The following is a 24,521-nucleotide window of genomic DNA, read 5'->3' as shown; positions in this document are numbered from 1 at the left end:
TTTCTACTCTGCCTTCTGCCACAGGCTTCCACTGCAGTCACTGTGCCATGGACCAAGGGTAGGAGATGGCTCCCAGTCAAACCCCAGGCAGTTTTCTGAAGGAAGCAGAGATGCCTTTTGCCCCGCTTCTGAGCTAGCTGTGAGTATTAACTATCATTTCCCTCAGGTTTGAAATGGCCTTCTGCACTGTGTCCTGCCAGGAGAAATGCAAAGACCACAGCATGTGAGGAGTCTTATCAAAAGTATTTTAATTCATAGTTGATCTTTACAAAATAATAAAGAAAAGGCATATTGTTCAGTGTGTGAATGTTAAACATATAAGAAGAATTACCAGGGAATAATGAAACTTATCCAGCCTTTTATTGTAGGTTTATCCTCATGGAGATGTTAGAAGTTCACGTGGCCTCTGATGTCATTGATCTGCTTTACCATTTCCCTTATGCGTTCTCCCCTTCAAGGAAAATAAATTCAAATAAAAAAGCTGTAAGTCATTTTTGTTTGGTGATAGTCAATAAGAAAAACAATTCATATGACAGAGAATGGGAATATTGTTTTAAGTGATTTTGTTAATTACAGACTTCATACAGACTGCTAGAAGATCCTCGGGTGAAAAGGAGACCTGAAAGCAGATTCAGTAGTAGTATAATGTGACCAGTGCTACTCTAACAAGCTGGGATGTTCTATGCTTTAGACCATCTCTACAAGCTCCAGGTGGTGCATCAATCAACCACATGATGCAGAGAGGTAAAATTTACTCTAGAAACTTGAAAAGGATAGCGTGTGCACATGCCACGCTCGAACTCTACAGGAGGATCCAAGCTTGAACTTACTCTTCTTTCAGAACGGCTTGGATGCATTTGCTCTGGTAGGCACTGAGGTTGATGCTGGGTTTTCGTGGGCTGATGCCCTTTTCCATCTTTTTCTGCTGGTATTCCTTCTTCATTTTAACCTAGTACAAAAGGAAGGAGGTCCCAGTCAATGTTGGTGCTGCCCGCTAGAGGGAAAGCATATTATAGCTCCAACCACGTGTGTCACACCACTGTGAATTGACTGGGATAAAATCAACAAGCTTTAGCACTGCTCTACAAAAAGAGAAGAAAACACTAGTACAGGGAGTGGAGAAGGCATGGAGGCTTCCTTAGCTTTGCACTGGATTGCAGAGGTTCTATCTAGATTCATAATGAGGCTCAGAATTTATTGTAGCCCACTGTTGCTAATTTAATAGAGCAGCTTTGTGTCAGTGTGGAAGGACTGCGTTCTAACTCAGTGCTGTCATTTAATGAGTGTTCTCAACAACCAGCCAGCCAGACATTTCATCTCACCTGTCTGATTGCATTGCTCAAGTGCTGCAGCTGGTCATGGATTGCCTGCAGTTCTTTCTTCATGTCTCTTTCACTGTCTGATATAACAGGAAGCCGAGAGTGGAAACTACGAAGCACTTTCTTCATCCTTCATGTGCAAGAAAAGATATATTGCTGAATTAACTTATGTTCTAGACAACAAGGAGTTTTGCACGTAACTCTGAAACATCTTTTGTCATTTAGCTTAAGTCTTAGGGGCTCAGGACTCAACTTCTCTCACCACAAGCAAACTCAGTACTGAATATCATCACTGAGCTGCAACAAAAGAATTTCAGAAGGCCAGTCTTCCAAGAAACCAGCACAGTGCTGTCTGCCTATTCTGTTTCTACCATGTTGGCACACACACATACAACAGCAGGCAATCTGTGATGAAACAGGAGGCAGTCTGCACTCACCTATTCATAATATCTTCTTGCTTCTCTTTGGCTTCCTCGTACTTGTCAGCCAACCGTTCAGCCATTTCTCGCAAACTTTTCCTTTAATGTAATTGAGAAGTACTTATTTGCAGTTACATCTCTATTGATTTTAACTTGATAAATGCAGACAGATTATACTCACTTTTCCTCTCGACAGCGATTAAGATCTCCCAGTTGTTTCTTCTTCTGTTCCCACAGCAGCTTCACTCTTAAAAACAGAAAGACACAAAAAATCCAGCAACAATCCAGCTGAGTCAGTATTTAGACCACGTAGCAAATATCACAGAAGGCCCCAAGACACGGGCAGATAAGAACACTTTGTAACATAGTTCAACCACTACAGTCAAAAGAGTAGAGACTTAAATAATGCAATCTTTCTTTTTATCAGCTTTGTCAGAATTACTGCTGAGGTCAAAGGAGTTCCAAAGGATTTCCTGCCATGCCCAAGCACAGGCAGACCTACAAACAGGCTACAGGCAGATTTGCACCAGAAAAGAAGCATTTTTACTTCAGTGCATCCTTGGTAACTCAGTTTATTTGTGGTAGTCACACGAACTGAAGTCACAGAATACATTTTACTCAGTTCCAGGTGTTACTCCAGCAGGGGAGGTTTAGCGCTGGGTCCTTAGTAACACTGTTCTGCACAGACAGCGTGCAGCACTTAATTTATGAAGGTTATTTCTTTACCTTTGCTGAATTTCCTCTTTTGCCAGATCCTGTTTCAGTATATATTCCTCTCTGAACACTTGTGTGGCTCTGCTGAGAAGCTGAAGGCATTCTTCAGGGGGAGGAGCAGCATCTTTATCGGCAGATCTGAACAGGAGACAAGTTTTTGCAATCCTACTATTCTTGTTCCTTGCAAAGGATAAGTCACTTAGAGCATTTATGGTAACAGCTCCAAGGCCTTGGAAACAAAAATGAGGGGCTACAACTAAATCCCTTTGCAATAATACAGTTTTCCTAATGAGAAAATCCCAAGATGTTCCAAAGGACTCAAAACCCAATGAGACAAGGCTTGAGCAACCTAATCTAGCACTGACGTTAGCACCACATTGAGCAGAAACCAGGACAAAGGTGTTTCCCTCTGCAGCCTAAACAGCTTTCCTGGATACCATGCAAAGGCACATGTCTGCTGCAGAAACTGCATGCCTAAAACTGTTCTTTCCAAGCTGCTGTGGCATTCCCAAAGAGTTCCTTCTTCTGCTCCCCCCAGGAAAAAGTTTGTACCTACTTTAGGAGCAATGGGTTGGCAGAACTGCGCCGCAGGATGCTTTGGATGTGCTTCTCAAATGAATGCTGCGATTCAGCCAGGACACGGAGAGGAGAAGTGGCATCATCTTTGTCTTCTTTGGTACATAGTAGAGAAGGAGATGCAGGATGGACTGCAGTTCTGCCAAAGAACATCAAGTGGAGAGCACTTAAGAACCTTAAAACAAGGAACTCATCTACGTGGAATTCATACATTGCAGCAGCAAGTTAAAAGATTAAACACTTCAACTGTGTGGTAAATGTAGCTCGAGGCAGGGCTGGTGGAGCTCAAAAATCCCCCTCTTTGGCCATAGCTAAAAAGGGAGAAGAATCTCAGGTACCCTCTTATTTAAAAGCAAGTTCAGTAACAAGGCAAGCAAACTCTCTGTCCAGGCCCAATTCGGTTTCTGCTATGCAGATTCCTTGTTATAAAAGTGAACAAAATGCCAATAATTATGCCAAAAATCAATTGATGTAATGTTTGTCCTAACCCTCATTAAAAGTGACAGAGATTGGTTATATCCCCTCCAAACACCTTATCTGTATTAAATGACTACTCTTTGGAGGCTTAAGTGTTCTGCCAAGGAATGTTCAGCAGGCAAACTTCAGCATGAGCTATGAGAGATGCAGAGATTTAGGGTGAAAGAATCAAATAAAATAAGAAATCCTGACATCCTTTTTGTGAGGCAGTCACGGACTTCAGTCCAATTACCAACCACGTACAGGAGTGGCCTTGTAATGCACTCATAGGTATTTGTGATGCAGATCATTGTGGGTCCCAGGACGTCAGATACTATCCAAAATCCTCTAACTGGAGCAGGTTGCCTGAAGGGAAGGAAACAGAAGGATCATCCATTCAAAAACAAAAACAACACACTTTCTCCCTTAAAGCTGCGCAAATTCTTTGGGAAAAGCTCTATTTGCAACAACCAGCCTAAGCCAGACATGAGTCACAAAGTGAAGAACTACTCTCCAGAAGGAGTCCTGCAAAACACTGGGATGGGTAAACAGATGTGGAATTTCTTCTATTTTGACAGGTAATTCTAACAGTCATGGGAATTTAGCCTATACATGCTGCTGTATGTTAAGAATCTTGATGTGCAAATTGCTTGCTTATTCTACTTGAATCCTATTAAGTTGAGTTTATTATCTCTAATAGCAAGAATGCAGTAGAAGAGGTCAAATCATAGATGCTTTTCCAGAACAACACAGCGATTTGGAAGCAGCAGAAAGGTTTTGCTTTTTACCTGCATGGCAATGGCTTTGTACAAAGAATATGTTCAACAAAGCACTTCTGCTCTGCACCCAGCTCCTGTAAACCATCTTTGTCTTCTTCATCTGCCAAGAAGAGATGTGTCAGAATGCACAACATGCAGCTTGCAGGGTAAGGCACTCTCGGCATTCCCCAAATATTCCCCTGCTTGTTGCTAAGAAAACACTGATTTTCAGGCAGTAACCACTTCCCTCCACACACAACAGCTTCGCCCTCACCTGAGTCAAGGAACTTCTTTAGTTTGCTGATCCATGTCAACCCCACGCTGTGAACACCCGCTTCATGCGTGCAGTGGTATCTAGTAGGGCATTTTGGATCTGAAATTTAAACAGCAAACGGAGTATAAAGCACCACGGAGAATAACACATCCTGCAAACCTGCACGCTGTTCAACGTGTATTGGCCTATAGTCCAGCTTGTTGCAATAGCGCCTGTTCAAGGTCTGAGCTGTGTGCATTAGCCACAGCACTAGAGTTCTGCATGTAAATCAAGTACACTTGCAGCATCTGTTAATACACTCATTGGGAATTAATTAGAATTACTTGCATTATACAATATCTGTCTCTATCCAGTAGGCTTCAAGGGAAGACCAGTTAATGCCAGCAGACCAGCTTCCTTGTCCTTCCCATCCTCCTGCCCCACAACAGCACCAGCAGACAGGCTGATAAACAGGCACCAACACTATTCTCAGCATTGCCACCCAGATGGTAATAACTGATCTGAGATGATAATAATTCTTAAATAACTTGATCCTTAATTCAAGCAAGTAAAAGACAACAACCTGAGCTACGTGACCCTACCTTGATGCAGTTTGATTGGGCAAGAAAAATCAGACTCCAAAGGCTCTTCCTCATCTCCTGATGCCAATTTCAGTGCAAGTTCCAGCTCAACACATTCAAATACGTACAGGGAAGGAACAAGATCAGATCTTGGGTCCCACGATTTTTCTGACTGTAAATAGCATTGAATTCTTCAATGAGACATCATTTAAATGGAAATACTAGCGTAAATAACACCGAGTTACATAATAGAGGCAGACAAGTATATTAATTGTTGGAGAAACTCATTGGAGTCCCCTTATTTTTCCACTTAAGAAGCTCTGTGATGCGTTCATGGTAAGATTAAAATGGCTGCACCTGCAGGACACACAAAGCTGAGCTTGACAAGAGCACAGGAGGATCACAGGCACTGGCTGGGCTCAATGTTTCATTACAGAAGAATGCAGCTTTGGCACTTGCATTCCCTTTGAGGCATCCTGCGATCTTGAAGGCAGGAACTTTCAAAGAAGAAACAAAAACGTTCACAGAAATAACAAGACAAGGTACCTGCTCCTCGTCCTCTTCTGCATCCAGCACCACGCAGTGATAAAGCACGCCCGACTCAGTGGCAATCACCAGGATATTCGGAATACAAGGCAGGCACAGGACAGCACAGGCATCGTAGCCATAATTGTCTTCTGCAGCAGGGTGCATGGGCAGAGGGCCAAGCAGCTTGCCAAGATTTCCAGCACTGGAATAGAGAGGATGCATCCACAACACAAAGCGTAGGAGCAGAGTTCCCATGGCTGCCTGCAGGAGTTTACTGAGTGATAACTAGAGAATGAAGGTGATTAAAAAACAGACAACTAAAGCATCAAACACAATGGTTTGGAGTTCTAACATGTTATTCTTGGATTTAAGTCTACTAGCACTACCACGAAGAGATAAATTACAATACAAACCGGCCCAGCATCCATTATAGAATCCCAGTGAGGTGAAGAGATGGCTCTGGAAACCAAACATACAAAGACCCTATGAAACCTGAGGGCGAACACAAGCCTACCTTTGCAGCAGGTTGATATAGGTGAGGAATGTCTCTCCATTTTCATATAAAATGTAAAGAGGAAAAGCCAGCACTTCTTCACTGCCTCGCTGCCCAAGTATGTTCACTGGGACTGGCACCAGCGGGCCGAAGTCGAATGCCACTGCGGTCTCTCCCAGCGATGCTGTGTAGGCCCTCCTAGGGATAAGCAGAACAAAACTGAGTCAGCAGTGACTGTGGGAACAGAAGCACTTATCGAGGCCCAGCTGTACGTCAAATTACACCATCGGTCCTTCAACAAACACTACGTTTCAGCAACAAAAACGTGCAGGTAACATCCTCCCTCCAGGGCCTCATTTCTGCAGCCAGCTGAGTTTCACAGGGTAAGGAGGAGGGCAGGTGGATTTCCTGCATAGTACAGCGGTCTGTGACTCGCCCAGGAGAAACCCTCAAGTTTCTCCTTTCCAATCGGGTCAAGGAGGAAATAAAAAGGTAACCCTGCTCAAAAATCCCTACTGAAACCTTCTTAAAGATAGCGTGCGTTGTTCAAATGACTGCTCAGAAGAACAGCACTGCTACTGTGACAGGAAGCAGCCCCAGCATAGAAGTGTGGGAGCAGTAAGTCGTGTATAAGTCCCTGCTGGGGGGTCTGTCACTGGTTAAGGACGTGACTGAGGACGCTGAGCTGGTCTGGCTAAGAGGAGCTGCACAAACCCTTTGTTGATGATCAGAGTCTCCTCCTCAGCGTCTGACAGCGGGATCACCTTGATGGGCGTCTGCGGCACCTTCAGGCTGTAGATCCTGGAAGGAAGCAGCAGCAACGACGGTCGGTCAGTATCAGCTGCTGCCCACTGAAGTCTCCCTCACAAGACACACACGAAGCTTTACCTCACGGTGTTATCCGAAGTCAGCAGCACGACGTGGGGCTCCAGGGTCTCGCAGGGATACCAGGCCGCGTGCTTCAGGGTCAGGGACGTGGAGCTGGTGAAGAACCGTTCTGCGACCGGGATGGTGCTGGAACAGAGCGGAGACGGCGGCTGGGACCGCACGGACGGAGGGACGGGGGGGGGCGGGGAGCGGCGGGAGCGGAGCTCGGCCCCCACCTGCAGTTCACCGTGGCCTTCCCGCCCTCGAACTCGGAGTTCTTGCCCCAGCGCTTGGGCAGCTCCACGGCCGAGAGCCCCTTGGTGCCGATCAGCGCCACGTGGCGCCGCGCGGGGCTGAGCAGCGTCTGGTAAACCTCGAAGAGCGGCGGGTTGATGCACAGCAGCGTCTGCCGGGACAGGCAGTGCCGGGGGCTCAGGGCGCCGTCCGCCCCGCGGCGCCGCTCCCCGGCAGCCCCGCTCCGCTCACCTGGTAGCGGCCCAGCTCCGGCTCGGCCCCGCTCAGCCGCCGCAGGTCGACGTTCAGCAGCGCGCCGCGCTGGCCGTCCCACAGCAGCAGGTCTCCGTCCAGGCCCAGCAGCAAGCTGCGGGTCGGCGGGCGGCGCGGCGCGGCGGAGGGCGAGGGGGCGCCGTCGCGGAGGCGGCCGAACACGGCGTGTTGCGGGAGGGCCGCCCGCCACCGCTCCGCGGGACCACACTCGGCCGCCATCGCTTCCCCGCGGCCGCCCCGGCCCGACCGCCAATCGGCGGCGCCGAGCGGAGTGACGTCACGCCGCCCTTCCGGCCCCGCTCCGCTCCGGGACTACGTTTCCCGGCGCGCCCCGGGGCGCGGTCACGTGCCGGCGGCGGGCGATGGAGGCGCCGCCGGGCAGACGCCGCGCGCTGTACAAGGGCCCGGCCGCGCCGCCATGGAAGGAGACGTACCGACGGGTGAGCGGGATGGGCCCGTAGTGAGCGGGATGGGCCCGTTGCACCTCCCCGGCCAAGGCTGCCCCCGCCGGGCTCACTCCGCGCTCCGAGGCGCGAGCTGAGAGCCGCAGGCCATGACGCGGCGCCGCTCCCCGCAGCGCTGCATGGAGCGGCTGAGGAGCAGCCGGGAGCGGCTGCTGTCCCGATACCGGCAGGTCGGGCCGGGGCTCGGAGCGCTGCTGGTACCGGAGGTGATGGAGCGAGAGTGGAGGAGCATGAAGGCAGAGCGGGGCGGGACGGGAGAGCGCGGGGACGGAGCGATGCAACAGGTCGGTGTGTGGGAGTGCGGAGGGACCGGGATGGGGATGGAGATGGGATGTAGAAGGGGATGGGGATGGGGATGGGGATGGGGATGGGGCGCCCTGCGGGACGTCGTGTAGCTGTTATCAGTGCAACCCGTGCCGCTGCCGGCTGTGGGTCGTGTGCCTTCCGCAGCACCTCTCTGCGGTACGGAGCATTAGAACCAGCTGTGGCACCTCTCACGGTCCCAGCCGCAGCGCGGTGCCTTTCAGATGCCCGAGGACCCGGACGAGCTGGCGGTGCTGGATGAGATCCAGCAGGAGCTGATCATGCAAGGTAACTTCTCAGTGCGTTTCCCGAGCCCTGCGGTTGCTGTTACCGACCTGCTGGCACTGTCTGAACTCAATAACAGGTGTCTGAGGTGTCCTGTTGCTGTTCTGTTTGGGTTTTGTTCTTGTTTTCCCCCCCCCCAGAACAATTGGTTATAGAAGAATACGAGCGAAGCCTGCGGTTTGATGAGGAATGCCTCAATGCTCTCCTCGATGGCTTGGATGCCAGCAACAAAATCATCTGCCCGGTGTGCAGAAAGTAAGGAAGCTCTGAGCACTGCAGTGAGATCCTCCACGCTGCAGCAGTTTGGGTTTGGAAACGGGCAGAACAGCAGGCAAAGAAAGACGGGGGATCTCAAGCATGTAGAAGAGCAGCGCTCTTGTTGTCTCTTGTTGTCAGGATGCTCACTGTGTCTTTCCTAGGAACCATCTGACTGTGAGGAGCCACTCGGTTTCCTGCCAGTGTGGGCTGGATGTCCCTGCCCAGGTGAGCTGTGAGATACACAGTGAGGCCTGTGGCTGAAAGCTGCCTCTCCACAGGAGATGTGACAACATCTTACGAGCAGGATTTCTTCTTAACCCCCTTTTCCCCCACCCAGGATATGACAGAAGAGAAGCTTCGGTCACTTCTAGAAAACACTATAACAGAGCACAGCCACAGGTGCCTTCACAATCCAGAGTTCATAGTTACCAGTGGGATGGAGGAGGAGGCCAGTCTGCTCATGACCTGTCTGGTGAGTCAGATTCCTGCTTGAATCCACCCGTTACATGGACAGAGGCCACAAGTCCACCCATCCCAGGGCTCTGCATTCCTGTCTCTCCCACACCCCCTTTTGGAAGTGGTTTAATTTTGTCCACCAGGAGTGAAACAGCTGAACTTCATGTGCTGTTATTTATCTTTTATGCTTTACCACAACTTGTCAGTTCAACCTTAGGTTCCCTTTTTAAGGTCTGTGACTTCTGGATGATTCTCCTCTAAAAGTTGCTTCGGCTGCTGCTTTTTTTTCCGGTGACTTTGAGACTAGAACTCAACCTAGAGCTGCTACCGTCTCCTAATGTACATACCCTTATGTGTCCTGTGTCAGAAATACTCCAAGGCAAAGCTGCTGCCTTACCCTGCACTTTTGATGGCACAGTCCGTGTTTTTATAATAAACATTTCATCCTTCGTATCATCTTCAACAACGTGTCGGTGATTTCACAGCCTGCTTTGGACTTTGTGTTTAGCTTTTACTGTTTTTAATATATCCTTCTGTTCTAAAGCAGGTTCCTCCTTACAATCTTGCCCACTACACTCAGGACTATTAAGTATTAATATTAATATTAAGACTATTAAGAATAGAACAGGGAGGTACCAAATAGTCACAAAGTATTCTGCCTCTTCTCGTTGTTCTGCCCTTGGATGCCTTCAAGCTGAACTAAGGCAGCTCTTTAATGCAGGAGCACCTTCTGCTCTGCCACTGGGGCTGACTCAGACCTTGAGGCATCACCTGGAGGCAGCAGGTTGAGTAGGAGCCCACAGCTGCTGCTCTGCAATGCTTCTGATGTTCAGCACCCACAGCGATGCCACCAGGAAGGCAATGGAGGTGTCTGAAGGAGCTAGAATAGCCCTGGAGAAAAACTGGCCTAACACTGACCAGCTCTGCAGCCAAGCTGCATTAACTTCTCAGGTCAGGACACACACACACAGATATCCCTTCTTATGGCAACTGATCAGCATGAAGGAAAAAAAACAACACTGTTTTTCAGGGAGTTTTGAACAGGTTTTATTTTTCACCTTCATTCCTAACGGTACAAAACGCAGCAGGGTGAGGCAGGACCAGGCCGTCCTGTTGGAGAACTTGAGCTGGGCTGCAATGTAGCATAAATACAAGTGAGGCTGCTCACTCTCCCGTGATGCTCGCTTCCCAATTCAGTTTCTCTGTCTCTGTTGTGAAGATCCATCGTGGTATTGCTTGTTGGCTGGAGCACTGCAGTGTAATGCCCGCACTGAACGCTGCTTTCCTCACCTACTGACATTTGACAAAGCTTTTAAGGTCTTCAAGGAATTTAATGTACTCCTGGTGCTCCAGCGCAGTGCTGAGCTCAATTAACTCATCAGCAAACGTGTTATCCACTCCTCGGTCAGCCAGGAAATCCATTAAGTGGTCATACAGGGCCTGCAAGCAAGGAACAGAAAACAGCCTTAGCAGAGCACAGCTGGGGATGGTTTGCTCCTGAAGTCTGACTGCAGCTGGCATCACCACTGCCCACACGTCATAGTTTTATAGTAACCTGTGACACCATGCAATCAGACCAGGCTGGGCCCTGGAGCTGATAAAGGGACAATAGGAGCCCATTGTCACCAGAGCTCTGCCTCCCCCCTCTGTGTAATGCATGGGGTCAGGTGGGGGTTCATAGTGTTGGTGTCTGGAAAAGGGATTACGTGGAGTTTAGGATTCAATCTTTCACTATCTGCGCACCATTTTTTCTTGCTTCAAATCCTACTTAATACTGCAATACAATTGGGCTTGTGGGCTCCCCCCCTGCTCCTCACAGGAACAGAGCTGGTACTTGGTGCCAATACCTGCCATGTCGCCTCCAATAAGTAACAGTAAGGAAGTGCTTCATTCTGGAATAGGAGCATAAATCAATCAGCAGCACTCACCCAGTCGAGGGAATCCGTATTGAGGGTGTAGTTGGTGTCCTTCCAGTCTGATTCTCCAGTGGGCTGAAAGCTGACCTCCCTAATTGTGAAGATGTCACTTTCTTCCTCTCCTTCGTGGCCAACCTGAAATAGGAGATGAGACACGAGACGTATGAGCTGTAATTACAGGCTGCCACCAGCAGCTCCATCCTGCACGTGGGAAAACAACCCCTCCCTTAACGCCACTCATTGAGCTGGTCAGAAGGTCGGGACATGAGCAGAAAGAAACAGATCCCGTCAGTTTCCTTACAGAGATAAAGCCGCGGTGTGAGGAGAAAAGAAAAAGGAGGCTGCGTTTTGTGCAGGCTCGGGAAGCCCACAGCGCATCGCTCACCTCATCCTCGGGGTAATGGCAGTCAAGCACGAGGGTCTGCTTCGTGTCGTCCTTAATGACTTCCACAACGAAGTTCGGGGTCGATGTGATATTGGGCTGAAGGAAAGAAACAGCCCATCAGTGCTGAGGGCTGGGCAGGAGCCAGCACAGCCACCAGGTGCCCGCAGTGCCCAGATGGGGGTGGGGATGTACATTGGGGTCTCCCCTGGGGCTGGGGCTGGTACATGGGGGTCTCCCCTGGGGTTGGGGATGTACATGGGGGTCTCCCCCCAGGCCGAGCTGCCCCGCTGCCCTCTGTGTGTTCCCACTGCCCCAAACCAACCGAGAAAAGAACAAGGCGGCCCTTCGGGGTCCCTCCGCCCCCTCCCGCTCACCTCCTCCTGCTCGTCTGGTTTCTGCTCCTCCGCCGCTTCATCATCATCCACGGCGGGCGGGATGCTGTTGTTGATGTTGAAGGTAACCGTGATCCTGCACAGAGGACACAGTTAAACGCCGTCAGAGCCGGGAAGCCCCGCCCGCCCCGCTCACGTTCCGAACTATCGGCGCTCACTTTTCCCCGGCGACTTTGCGCACCAGCCGCGCCTCCGTGCCGTGCACCTCCAGCTCCCAACCGCCCGACACTTTGGGCAGCGCTTTGTGCTTCTGGATCTTCCGCTCCTCCTTGATCTCATCCGTCAGGAACTGCGCGAACGCTTTGTCCCCTGCGGCGGGAGAGAACCGCTCAGCACCGCCACCGCCACCGCCTCCCCTCCGCCCCCCCGTTCGCCGTGCGGTTCGGCCGCTCCCCGCCCCGCCTCACCCTCGGTGTGCAGCCCGCCGCAGCCGCAGGACGCGCCGCCCGCCGATCCCCGCCGCGGTCGGAGCAGCGCCGCCCGCCACCCGCTCGCATCGCTCCGCTGCCACAAGGAGCGCGACGGGGGCGGCTGCGGGAGGACGCGGGGCGGGACGGAGCGGAGCGGGCGGGGCGGGGGCAGCGCGGGGCGCAGCGCGGCGGCGGCACGAAGGGCTCGTGCGAGCAGCATGGCGGGACCGGGACAGCAGGCGGCCGACCCGGACGTGCTCGGGACGCTTCCGGCGCTCCGCCCCCTGCGCTGCGGAGCGGGAGCGAGACCCAACCGCGTGACCTTGGGGGGAGCGACCAGAAGGTTCCAAAGGCGGCGGGCGGTGCGTCCCCTGTGGGGGCTGATGGACGGGATGTGTGAGCAGCGGGCAGCTGAGGAGCTGCGGGGCGGTGCAGCCTCCGTGCTGCTAAAAGGAAACCAGCACTTCGCGTTTTCTCCGTGTATGTAGAAATTTATTGTGTGTGGGTTTTATTTTCCACCATTAAACCTGCCCGGAACACACAGAACCAGCAACAAACAGCGGGTTTGCTGCAGGGCTCGTTTCCTCACAGACAGCCCGCAGCAGCTCAGTGAATGTCCAACAGTGGCTCCAACAGCAGCTCCCCGTTCTGCCACCCCTCACACCCCCAGCACAAACCAGGTCCCTTCTTACACAGCAGCTCTTAATACAACGATCATTCAAAGCCACACAGCGCCGTGATGGCCGCCTCACAGAGAAGCCATTTTCCTCCCAGTTTTGCACCTGCCTGGCAATGCAAAACCCCGCTGTCCCTGCACGCTGATCACAGCAGCCTGCAGTGCCTCACAGCCCTGCAATGCACCTCACAGCCCTGCAGTGCACATCACAGCCCTGCAATGCACATCACAGCCCTGCAATGCACATCACAGCCCTGCAATGCACATCACAGCCCTGCAGAGCACCTCTCAGTCCTGCAATGCACCTCTCAGCCCAGCTCAGTTCTTGGCTGCTCGGAGTTTCCTGCGGAAATAGTCGGGCGCTGCATCGTACAGCCAGTCTGCATCCACCACGCACAGGTCCCGCATGTAGCACTTGTTGGTGTGCAGCAGCCCGTTGTAAACCACGCAGGAAGGTTTGCAGTGGAAGAGCACGGAGGAGGGGTGGATGGCCACGGGCTGGTGGGAGCTGACGGTGCTGTAGGTGCCGTCCGGCTGCAGCTCGGCAGCATTCATGAACAGGCTGTGAGCCAGACAGCGGCGGATGTTGGCGGTGTCAGAGCGGGAGGACTCCATGGGCAGGGATAACTGCAGCGACACACAGACACAGGGCAGCTGGTCTCAGTGTGCAGCACGGACACAGGCAGCCCAACACATCTAACACTGCCACCCCAGCTGAGCCAGGAAGCACAAATCACTTCCCAGCTCTCCCTTTATGGCCTCAATCCATAGGACAGGGAGCCGGGTCCTACTGAGCTGAAGCACTAACCCAGCTGCAGCTGCAGGCTCTAAGAATCCCTTCTGCTCGTGTGAAGGCAGAGACGGGCTGTGCCTGCTGCTCCATCTGGGCTGGATCTGTGCTTTGCAGGGAAACCTGGCAAGGTCTGCACACTCCTAAACCTCCAATGGCACTGAGCCCATCCAACCCAGCCCAAAAGCCCACCCTCCCTCCTCAGGGGCCGGGATGAGCTGGAGGCCACAGCAGCGGGTGTGCTGCAGGGAACTGCCATCTACATCATTGCAATGCAAGAAAACACTCACTGCCATTTGTTATTTGTTCTTATTGTATAAAACTGCGCTTGTCTGAAAGTGGGCAGCTATTCCCACAGTGTTCTCATGCTGAAGAACAAGTGTGTGTGCACACCAGTGGGGGAACAGCCCCCTGCAATGGGCTCCTGAGAGCAGGCAAGATTACATCCTAAACCCAGCTGGCCTGGAAAACACATTTTCTTGCTCCTTGGTTTCTTGCAAAGGAAATAAATTCGGGGCGAAACAGAAGGAATCGAGAAACACGGTACGACAACGAGTTACCTTTACACAAATGTCCCTGAGCTGAGCTCTCACGTCTGACACGAGCATCATGTTCCTGCCGTTGACAAAGTTCTCCTTGCACCATTCCTGCAGCACAGACAGCAGCAGTTGGAAGGGGCTGCTCCTTCACCCAGGGAGCACAGCTGGCTTTGGATGCCATGCAAAGGAGCGTCCTCCAAAGAGAGGCTGCTCCCCCTGATTGCTCCCCACTGCTCCCCCTCCCACAGTGCCAACAAACTGCCTGTTGTTCTCCTCCCACTCAGAGCTGCTCTGCAAGGTCACTGCCAGCTGCAAAACAGCCCTTGATATCCCACAGGTGGCAAAAGCAAATTACGTGAGAGGAACAAATGTTGCAGAGAATAGGATACGTTATTCTACAGATCAACTGAAGGAATCCATAGAGAAGCATAAATAAATAGTCTGGTTTTAAACATGCTCCTAAATGGGACACGTCCAGGTATTTAGCAGCAAGTCCCAGCATCCTCTCACTGCTGCAACCAGGCAAGGAAGAGATGTGGCTCTGATTACAGAGCTGGCCTCACACAACTGGGTAACTGGGTCTGCCAGCACCTTCTGGGGAAGCCTCTGGCACTGGAGCAGCTTTCTCTGTTACCTCTCTATAAAGCATGAGCAAGATCTCCATTCTCACGGGTGCTTTGGTAGGATGCAGGTTGCACCGACTGCAAAGGATGCAGCCGCCCCTGCTGTAGGCCAGAAGGACTCCTGGAATCCTCAGAGCATCCTACCTTGTTGCCACTGACATTTTTGAAGGCTCTGTACACGTTGAGCAGGGTGAGGTGATCCCCCTCACTGGAGATGAACTTCTTCCTGACTGATTGCACTTCGTCCCGCCGGGCAGGGGGGTTGTAAAGGACACTGTCCACTGAGAGCAGCGATACGATGGTCAGAATCTCTTCCGTGCAATGGAACTTTGGGGACAGGAGGATGGTCTGGAAAGAAGCAAATTGATTTCTGGTTGACCAAATACAGCCCAGGTGGGAAGGGCTCCATGTTCACCAACAGGAACTTTACCAGGCGCTGTTTAAGGCAATTTCATACACATCTGGGCTTAGGGACAACTGTAAGTTCTGCTATAGAACCACTGAGCACCTTGAAGAGGAGCTGCCATGCTCTGCCTTGAGACCATTCACTACAGATACAACACAAACATGGTGCCCAAAATCCATTCCTGTATCAAACACAAAACTGTCAAACCGTGCTACAGACGGTCCCAGAAATGGCAGGAGAATCAGCCTTGTTTCAGCTTCAGATGTTCCAGAGGAAATAAAGCAACTTTTAAACATCTTTAAACAAACAAATGATGGGCGAACCAGCACAGCTGCTGTAAAGAAAGCTGCGCTTCATTAATGTGCTGCAAATATAGCGGTACAGCTGCAGTCACCCCAAATTCTAGACCTTGCTTTAGGAGCTTGAAAGAAAAATGTTAAAGGTGCTGGGAAAAGCAGCTGAAGTAAAAGCCGGCTAATTGGTCTGCAGTTCTTACTTTAGAGAACTTTGGTTCCAGCGGGAAGGCTGCCATCTTCCTTCCCAGGGGAGTCAGGACAAGCTGATCTTCCTTTTGCTCCACAGCCCCCAGCAGGTCCAGCTGCTCAATGGCTGCTTGAATAGCATCTGTCAAAACAAGAAGGTTTGGGCTGTGACACTCCTCGGGCTGCCCTGAAGACATTATTTGTAAGCAATTCCATACGGGCTCATTTTGCCATTTTGTTTTCCCCAGGACTGCTCAAGTTAGCGCTTACCAGGAGATGGTTTGGACATGAAGTCAAAGGTGAGTATGTTGGGAATCCTCAGGGCCAAGAGCTGAAGCAGCACACTGGCCAAGTTACACCTGCACAGGCAGAAAAAACCAGCTGAGATGACTTCATCTTATAGGCAGATAACAGCAACAAAAAAAAAACCCACAAACACCCAAAACTCTGAAGAAAGAGAACAGAGTCCTCAGATCTGTGCTCTGACTTGAAAGAGACTATTCCTGCTGCTGCTGAGTCCAATTGCAGCTGGTAAAACATGAACTGTCAGACCCTACATCCAGATTTCTGGATCCTGGAGCCTCATGTAAGGCCAAGTACCCACCCCAGTGCTGGACTCTCAAGTATTTTGCCAACTGCCCCAATGGACAACATGGACATGACTCCTGGTGGAGGCTGTAGGAGTGACACACCCCACATTATCTTAGCACAAAAGTGGGGGAGGCAATAATAGGCTGCTAGTTCTGACTGAAAGGAGAAACTCCCTGGCCAGACCTCTCAGTTCTTTGCCATAATATTTTCACCACCACGTGTTCTCACCTCTGTATCTCCGGTATCGTCATTTTGTCAAACTTCTCAAACTCATCCTCAGTGTAGAGCCGGTAGCAGACCCCGCTGTCCTCTCGCCCTGCTCTCCCTGTCCGTTGCCAAGCCTGGGCCTTTGACACTCGCTGGACTGCCAACACTTCCAGACCGATTTCTAAGTACAGAAAAGCACCATTTCTGTCAATGACGGCATAATGCAGGACCTTGAAAAACATCAACTTGTTAACAAAAAACCCCAGGAGTTTCCTGTCCAACTACTGTGCGTATCTGAAACCTGGGATGTTGATTTAGACAGCGTGGGGGGTGTTTTAAATCAGCTGCCAATGGGACACATTGCTTCAAAAAACCCAAACTTTTACAACAGCATTCCTATTGTTCCTTAACGTTCCTCACCAGGGTTGTACTTCTTTGCTTTGACCATGCCTGTGTCCACAACATACTTTATACCCGAAATGGTGATGGAGGTTTCTGCGATGTTGGTGGAGAGGATCACTTTGCGGCAGCCCTAAGAGGAAGAGCAAACTGAAGCAGTCAGAATCCATCTCAGATTAGCTGCAGTAGACAAACACCACTGCTTTCAGCCAGCATGGGTCAAGCCATCATACTATTACAGCGTGCTACAATCATGTACTGTGTTTGCTATTACCAGATTTTAAGTCCCAAAATTCGATGGTTTTTTTCCCAAACACTCACACAATCAAACAGACAAACTTACTCTGATGGTCCATCACGTTCTCTCACCTTGGGGGCAGCCTGAAAGACTCGGAGTTGTTGAGAGTAGGGCAGAGAAGCATAAAGAGGCATCACTGTCATCTGCGGGCAGCCATCAGGGAGATGCTTGGCAATGTCTCGACACGTTTTGGTCATTGCTTCAATCTCTTCCTGACCGGTTAGAAACACGAGGATGTCCTGAGAAGAGGGAGCTTCCTGGAGCCAGAGGAAAAAGCACAGCAGAAGTTAGGATAGATTGGACAGGGAGCGAGAGCTGAGCTTCTGATATCAGCAAGTCTTCCAATATGTTGTCCTGTTAGCAAGTCAGCAAAGCATGTAGGACAGAAAAGACACATCCAGTGCAAGGTGTGGAACAGCCTTAAGATTCCAATGGATTCACCAATGGTGAAGGGCAAACAGCATTTTACAGTGTTGGGTCATAACAAGGATGGAGAAATCACCCACATTCACATATCTGTCCAAAACAAGAAAGGGAGAAAGCCAGCAAGCACCCGGATATGTCAGTAAGCACAGAAAACTCAGGTGAGAGAAACATTTCAGTATGAATTAACACCAGAGAACTTTGCATAGCAAAGCCTTTGCCACAGTAACCCAAGCCCCCCCAGCTGACAATCTGTGGCACCAGAGAGGTGCAGACTTGAGATAACCATACCTGGTGGATCTGGAAGACTGACACCAGTGCTGCTTGGAGGTAATCGCTCTGAGGCTGTTTGGTGTAGAAGACCTGAATGGGATGTTGCCTCCCTTCTAAATAGAGAACAGGAGCTCCATTGAAGTACTGGGAGAACTGATCGACGTCCATCGTAGCTGACATGACGATCACCTACAGTGTGAGCATAAAATGGGTCAGCACAGCAGTTCACACCCAGCGGGAGGCTTATGGCCAGGACTAACCAATAGCCAGCTTCCCAAGGCTGCAATGCAGACTGAGAACAGCAAAAAGCACACTGAGTTTGGGACAGAATGATCTCTGCTTGTGTAATACCAAAGCTGATGGCTTTAACAAGTGTGATGCGCTGGTATGAGAAAATGAGTGAGAAGGCACAAGAAAATTCTTTTCTGACATTTAATAAACAGAGCTGAGCGTCCACAAAGCGAGGCTGCACAACAGCCTGTTGAACAGACTGTGCTAGGATCATACCAGCAAATAGGAAACATGCCTTTCCCATCAAAACCAAGGTGCATTCATGCTTCTCATTCTATACTTGCATGCTCCAAATCATGACCTGACACATACGTGCAATGCCCTCCCCCAGTACAAGCATCTCATACAGCTGCACTAACAGAGAGAAAGCTGCTGTCTCCAAAGCACTCTCAGCAACACACTGTAATTTGGCCACCCTGAACTATCCGGATTTTAAGGGATTTTTCAGGAAAGGAAAATACTCAAGGCTAATTTACACACTGTAAATTCCAGGTGTTGCTCACAAGGCACAGAGTCCAAGCCCCATCCCTGCCATCCCAGCTGAACGTACCTTTAGGGGCAGTTTGCCCAATTCCTTTCGTTTCTTTTGGGCAGCTTTCACCACTCCAAACAGCACATCAGTATGGATTGTCCTCTCATGGGCTTCATCCAGGATGACAACGCTGTATTTCCGCAGTATGGGATCCCCAATGGCTTCACGAAGCAGCATGCCATCCGTCAAGAACTTGATCCTGGTTTCCTCAGACGTAAGGTCATCGAAGCGCACCGTGTAGCCAACCTAAGGAAGAGATCGTGACAGAAGATTTACTTTTCCTCACAGCTGTCGGAGCACAAAGGAGAACTACATAACGCCACCAGCAGCCAGGCCGATGTGACACCCAAAGGGAGCTCCCTTTGTAGCCCATTAGATTTTTCCAAGTAATGGAACACGGATAATCACCAGGTAAAGAAGTGCAGTCAAACACGGGTTCCCCTGAGCCACAAACAAAAGCAAAAAGCCATTTTCCCCGTTCAACCATATTACTGAGGACTACCACCCTTACGACTCAATTTTTTACCCTATCCATTCAATTAACCACACTGCGGTACTAAAACAGCTCCCTAAAGACCCTGGGAAGGCACGTACCAGTTTCCCCAGCTCTGTCCTCTTCTCATCCGACACTCTGGTCGCTAAGGATATAGCTGCCACCCTGCGAGGCTGTGTCACAGCAATGATGCCCTGGCGGCCAATTCCTGCTTCGTAGAGATACTGAGGGATCTGAGTGGTCTTTCCTGAGCCTGTTTCTCCTGAAGAACATCAAGGGAACAGGATGAGAATCGCGGGGGTTGGGAGGGAGCTCTGGGGACCATGAAGTCCAACTCGCTGCTGAAGCCGGGCCCCTCGGTCGCTCCTTGTATGGGAGACACTGCAGGCCCCGATCATCTTTATAGCCGTGCGCTGGATTCTCTCTAAGAGACCCTCGTCTTTTTTTTTTCAACTGAGGAGCTCAGAACCGGACAGAGAATATAGCAAACTCTGTTTTCCCATCGAGAGCACCTTCAAACAAAAGCTCCCAGCTCGTTTCTTACGGCAGTTCCCTCAGGGCCGGCAGCTCACCTCACCTCACGGCACTCACCTCAGCGCCGCCCCCCTCCTCCCTCCCCGGCCGCTCACCGATCAGCACGGCGCATTCCAGGCCCCGCAGCTGGCTGAGCAGCGCTCCCCGCGCCTGGAAGATGGGCAGCTCGCGGCGCTGCGAGGCGGCGGGCGGCTGTGGGAGCCGGCGGGGAGCGGCGGGCGAACCGGGCAGCATGGCGGCACCGCACCGTCAGCCGCTCCAACGGGGCTGGCCGGCCGCCATCTTGCGCTGCCCGCCCACGCGCGGCGCGATGGGAGCGGCGGGAAGAGCTGAGGGCGGAGCGATGGCTGAGAGGAGCCGCTGTTCCCATCTCCGCCCCCAAATACAAATATTAACCAGAAAAGGACCCAGAAAACATTTTATTCAACTCATTATACGAGAGCTTTGAGCAGCTCCAACTCCAGACTCTCTTTCCGTGTGAACCCACGTAACCAGAGTCACAGCTGGTTATCACAGCACACCGCCAGTCTCTGGGGGGATAAAAGCCATCCAAGTGCAGTCCCAGCATGTCAGTGTATCACACAGAGCCACGTTCCACACACACAGAGCTATGTTCCATGATGCATTTCTGACACTTCAAACAAGACCGGAGACGCCACCATCTCAGACTAAAAAACATTGAAACAGGGACTTGGGCTCTTACCCATCTTGAAGCTGTTTGATCCAAGAATAAAAAAAGGAGATAAAAAAAGGTTTGTTTTTTTTTTGTCCCCTGTAAAGTTCCCCGTGTTGTTTCCTGTATCAAATAACTTGGAAAAAAAAAAAAACGCTTTAGAAATCACTTCAAACAAGTACTCGTGGTCTTGTTCATCGAAGTTATGTAAATGGTTTCCAGTTTTAGGGTTTTTGGCTCCACTGGATTAACATCTGCATTCCCACAGCACAATCAATTCCCTAAGGAAGACACCGGTAGCCTGAAAGTGTCTTGGATTAGACTTGCCATTTCATAAAGTGCTTGTATTCAAAACCATGGAGCTGATGAAGAACGTTCTTTCTGCGATGGAGAATGAGGGATTCCCCAGGACAGAACTCCAGGTTCATCTCTCCCAGCCGTTGCTGGGTTTTGGCACAGCCATCCGATTTAGCCTCCAAGACGCTGACCTTCTCCCCATGCAAACCCTCCCGGCCGTTCTTCTGGTAAGGGATTGTAATTGGGATCATCTTCTGGTGTATCAAATATTGCTTTCCTGGAAAGCAGAAAGACAAGTTTAATAATAAAATCCAGACCACTCCAGTTCCACACACATACATCAAAGTGAGTCGGAGCAGTACTCAGCAATATAAACAACGTTGTGAAATTAGGATGTTTTTCAGACAAAAAATGAATAGCTGTATTTTACTTAATTATTACCCTGTTTATACACTGCTGGATTCTTATTCCTCACGTGCACTTTTGGTGCCACCAACAGGCAGAAGTTGGTAAAGGCTACTAAGGATTAAATCAAGGACGACAGGAACCCCTCAGCCCTTCCCCTAAATAAGGAAGCTCCCACTCACACATGTGACACGATCCTCACCTTGTTTGGCAACACACACGTCAGATACAGAAGTACAGACACGGTGCAGCTCTGACTCGAATCCCTTTGCTTACTAGAAGTCGCTTAGGTTGAGTTATCCAGCATTTCCCACACGAGCACTGATTATCTGTTCCAAACCAGAAAGCAATACTTACAGGACAGATGGCGTCCTCAGAAGCCTTCCACCACCAGGCTGATTGGGAAAGACGTCCTCTAAGAAAAAATATATATGCCCGACTGCAATGCCTGGTACATGAACAAATAGCAAATGGTTACTTCCCTATACACACCTCTTTACAACACAGACACTTAACAAGAATTTTCAGGAGGAAATACCCAAACAAACATACTTTTCTTCACAGAAAATATAATGAAGTTTAGAAATACAAAACCCAGTGAAACACACTGACACAGCACAAAAACGGTGTTACAGCACAAAATATGCTGCAGTGTCTGGAAAGTCAGGTACAAATATACCATCACTACATGAGACCAACTAACAGTAAGCCACAAAAGGCAATCAACCTGAAGGGTTTGGTTTCTCCCCCCGTGTTTCTTGTTCCATTAGCTTTATGATTCTTAAAGCTCCTTACCTAGGAGATCCACAATGATGGAGTTCCCCAGAAGCAGTGAAAAGCCCATCAGTACCCAAGGTAGAAATGGAGCTTGGAAGATGAGAAGCCCAAAGAAGTTCATGCGGACGTAGGGATTCCTGCGGCTCCATACGTACACAAGCATTATTGTGAACGCCTGACCCAAGAAAACCAAGTTCACAAACAGGCCAAAGATCTCCAACGGGTAGTTAAAGAAAGTCACCAAATAATAGTTTGAGGTCAAGCAATAAGAATTGGACAGCTTCATCTATAATCCCATGCTTTCCATACCATTCTTCTTTCCCGGGTTCAAGTAACCACGTTTATGATCAAATCCAACACCTGTGGGCAGGATGCAGCATACCCAGGGTGTGAATAAACACTTAAAACCCAGCATGAAACCACTGAAGCAAAAGCACTTATTAGATAACCTAGGCATGCTTATCCACCTGAGCAGTCCCCTCATCTACTTCCATAACTGTCAAGCAGCAAAAAGAAAGATCAGCCCAACATCTAATAGAAGTGACAGTCACAAAGTCAACTACTTAAAATACTACTGCTTCTCATGCTACAAGAAACATGTTGTCATCTAATAACTAAGTGACACGAACAGCATAGTCTGAGTTCTCATTCATTTATCATTCGCTTCACCGCAGTGTTTTGGAATCAAACCAAAGGATACAGTCATTAAGAGTCCTCCAAAAAGGAACATAAATACAAAATCTGCCGTCCGACCTCGAAAAGAACCTTCTTCAAGCATCCGGCAGTAACGATATCTGAAGCCACAGGTCAGGGAAATTTGACAACAAATGAGTTTAGAGAAAGATCCGATGGGAAAAGGCTGCATTTACATGAACCGTGCATTGAAGCTCGTGCATCAGTTCAGTTCATTAACCGCCTCATCCTGCATGCCTCAGCAGAGTGGCCATAGAACACAGAATACATTGTATAGTATAGAGAATACATATATATAGTATAGAAATATGTCTAGGAATTTTCTCCTGGATTTCAGGCCCAAGCAGCTGGACCCCCCGTGAAGGATCAGACTTGCACAACACATTCATGACGTTACAGAAATAAACAGCAGAGTGCTTGATACGCTACAGAGATCCTGCTGAGGCCCAGAGCATCAGCTCACTTAGCATCAATGAACTCTTGGTAACTTCATCACGGAGCAGAATTGAGCCTTATCTGTTTGCACACAGAGCAGTTATGGAGTTCTGCTCCAAAAGCGTGAAGGATACAAAAAGATCATGTTAAATAAAAAATTAAAGCCAACTGGTCCGAAGAATAAGTAGTTGGTGATTAACCGCCATACCTGGAAACGACACAAACACAAGGCATTTAGGTGTGACAATTGAGTGCTGCGTTCTAAATAGAAAACAACAACGTAAGTGAAACCTCCTTTTCAGCAGATTTCAGAGCAGCGGTCAGAGGCACTGAGCGGCACTGAGCTGCACTGAGCGGCACTGAGCTGCACTGAGCGGCACTGAGCTGCACTGAGCGGCACTGAGCGGCACTGAGCGGCACTGAGCGGCACTGAGCGGCACTGAGCGGCACTGAGCTCCTACCTGCATCTTTAACACACAGCTGCGATTACAGTCACTCCCAGCACTGCACCTGAGGAAGGTGAGCACTGACACAGCCACCAGATCCCTCTAAAGCTTCCCGCACATCAGGAACCACTTACTTGGAAGTGTTTAAATATCAACTCGGGGTTGAAATACAGCTGGAAGGGCGTGATGAGCTCCAATTGCTGCAAAGGAACAGAACAAACGAATCAATACAAACACAAATAAATCAATACGCACACAAACAACCCATCAGCATTGTGCTGTATGGAGCCGAGCCGCAGTCAGCGCACACAGCTTTAGGGCAAGGCCTCGGCCACGGCCCGGCCACTCGCTCCCGTTCGTGGGGGTTGGCTCCTTCCAGCTCCCCACAGGGCCCTGAGGCGCTGCCCGCCCTCTCGGGGTCATAAGGGACCCTTATCCCGACCGGCCCCCCTCATTTAGGGACCCCCCGCAGCCGCCGGCCCCGCTGCCCATCTCACCACGGCGGCGGTGGTGAGGACGCACGCTGTGGTGTACGCCCGCGTCACCGGCGGCACTTGCAGGTACTCCTGCCGGAAGGTCTGGTACGCCATCTTAGCGCCCCTGCGCTACTTCCGCTTCCGCCTCTGCTCCGCGCATGCGCGCACGCCCCTAACCCTCCGCCAATCGGCAGCTGAGCCGCTAACGGCTCGCGCAGCCACGCTGCATCCTCATTGGCCGAGCGGACAGAACGGCCCAGCTCCTTCTTCACACATTCCCCGCCCCCATGAGCTGGAGCGTTCGGTGATTGGCCAATGCCTTCATTCACGCGGCAACCTTGCGGTCGTTGATTGGCTGTCACTCTGAGGGAGTTCGAACCTGAGCGGGAAGCTCGGCCTGTGGAGATCGGGGCGTCTGAGGG

At 50.5% G+C, this 24,521-nt stretch overlaps 5 protein-coding genes across 7 annotated transcripts; 1 reads left to right on the top strand and 4 right to left on the bottom strand.

Moving 5' to 3' along the window:
• Window positions 1–229: 229 nt before the first annotated feature.
• Window positions 230–7,726, bottom strand: NUP88 (nucleoporin 88). The gene is made up of 17 exons (XM_072353761.1): window positions 7,451–7,726; window positions 7,201–7,370; window positions 6,986–7,111; window positions 6,812–6,898; window positions 6,119–6,295; window positions 5,623–5,806; window positions 5,098–5,248; window positions 4,517–4,615; window positions 4,273–4,363; window positions 3,749–3,850; window positions 3,009–3,167; window positions 2,465–2,590; window positions 1,920–1,985; window positions 1,757–1,837; window positions 1,323–1,449; window positions 831–949; window positions 230–451 (listed from the first exon to the last, which is right to left on the bottom strand). The coding sequence occupies exons 1-17, from the start codon at window positions 7,688–7,690 to the stop codon at window positions 388–390; spliced, it is 2,169 nt and encodes a 722-aa protein (XP_072209862.1). The 5' UTR covers window positions 7,691–7,726; the 3' UTR covers window positions 230–387.
• Window positions 7,727–7,792: 66 nt separating this feature from the next.
• On the top strand, window positions 7,793–9,698 carry RPAIN (RPA interacting protein). Of its 2 annotated transcripts, none has more exons than XM_072353610.1 (7): window positions 7,793–7,911; window positions 8,049–8,219; window positions 8,463–8,526; window positions 8,664–8,778; window positions 8,943–9,006; window positions 9,119–9,253; window positions 9,469–9,698. In XM_072353610.1, exons 1-7 carry the CDS (start codon window positions 7,834–7,836, stop codon window positions 9,496–9,498), a joined length of 657 nt encoding a protein of 218 aa, XP_072209711.1. In that variant the 5' UTR covers window positions 7,793–7,833; the 3' UTR covers window positions 9,499–9,698. The 2 variants fall into 2 exon arrangements, with proteins under 2 accessions (XP_072209711.1, XP_072209709.1); XM_072353608.1 differs by having other exon boundaries at window positions 8,448–8,526.
• Window positions 9,699–10,259: 561 nt separating this feature from the next.
• On the bottom strand, window positions 10,260–12,611 carry C1QBP (complement C1q binding protein). The gene is made up of 6 exons (XM_072353607.1): window positions 12,338–12,611; window positions 12,089–12,239; window positions 11,913–12,006; window positions 11,539–11,634; window positions 11,166–11,288; window positions 10,260–10,677 (listed from the first exon to the last, which is right to left on the bottom strand). The coding sequence occupies exons 1-6, from the start codon at window positions 12,558–12,560 to the stop codon at window positions 10,528–10,530; spliced, it is 837 nt and encodes a 278-aa protein (XP_072209708.1). The 5' UTR covers window positions 12,561–12,611; the 3' UTR covers window positions 10,260–10,527.
• Window positions 12,612–12,807: 196 nt separating this feature from the next.
• On the bottom strand, window positions 12,808–20,212 carry DHX33 (DEAH-box helicase 33). 2 transcript variants are annotated; one of them, XM_072353421.1, is made up of 12 exons: window positions 19,993–20,212; window positions 19,465–19,625; window positions 18,889–19,116; window positions 18,066–18,236; window positions 17,423–17,608; window positions 17,075–17,186; window positions 16,676–16,835; window positions 16,127–16,215; window positions 15,871–15,998; window positions 15,113–15,316; window positions 14,367–14,453; window positions 12,808–13,643 (listed from the first exon to the last, which is right to left on the bottom strand). In XM_072353421.1, the coding sequence occupies exons 1-12, from the start codon at window positions 20,129–20,131 to the stop codon at window positions 13,335–13,337; spliced, it is 1,974 nt and encodes a 657-aa protein (XP_072209522.1). In that variant the 5' UTR covers window positions 20,132–20,212; the 3' UTR covers window positions 12,808–13,334. The 2 variants fall into 2 exon arrangements, with proteins under 2 accessions (XP_072209522.1, XP_072209521.1); XM_072353420.1 differs by having other exon boundaries at window positions 12,821–13,670.
• Window positions 20,213–20,642: 430 nt separating this feature from the next.
• DERL2 (derlin 2) lies at window positions 20,643–24,261 on the bottom strand. Its single transcript, XM_072353422.1, has 7 exons — window positions 24,121–24,261; window positions 23,758–23,823; window positions 23,312–23,385; window positions 22,750–22,843; window positions 22,068–22,263; window positions 21,630–21,720; window positions 20,643–21,144 (listed from the first exon to the last, which is right to left on the bottom strand). The coding sequence occupies exons 1-7, from the start codon at window positions 24,211–24,213 to the stop codon at window positions 21,039–21,041; spliced, it is 720 nt and encodes a 239-aa protein (XP_072209523.1). The 5' UTR covers window positions 24,214–24,261; the 3' UTR covers window positions 20,643–21,038.
• Window positions 24,262–24,521: the final 260 nt, after the last annotated feature.

This window comes from Excalfactoria chinensis, chromosome 19 (genome assembly GCF_039878825.1).
Source record: "Excalfactoria chinensis isolate bCotChi1 chromosome 19, bCotChi1.hap2, whole genome shotgun sequence".
Lineage (NCBI taxonomy): Eukaryota > Metazoa > Chordata > Aves > Galliformes > Phasianidae > Excalfactoria > Excalfactoria chinensis.
The sequence above is the reverse complement of the archived record's forward strand: the minus strand, read 5'-3'. Positions and strand labels throughout refer to the sequence as shown.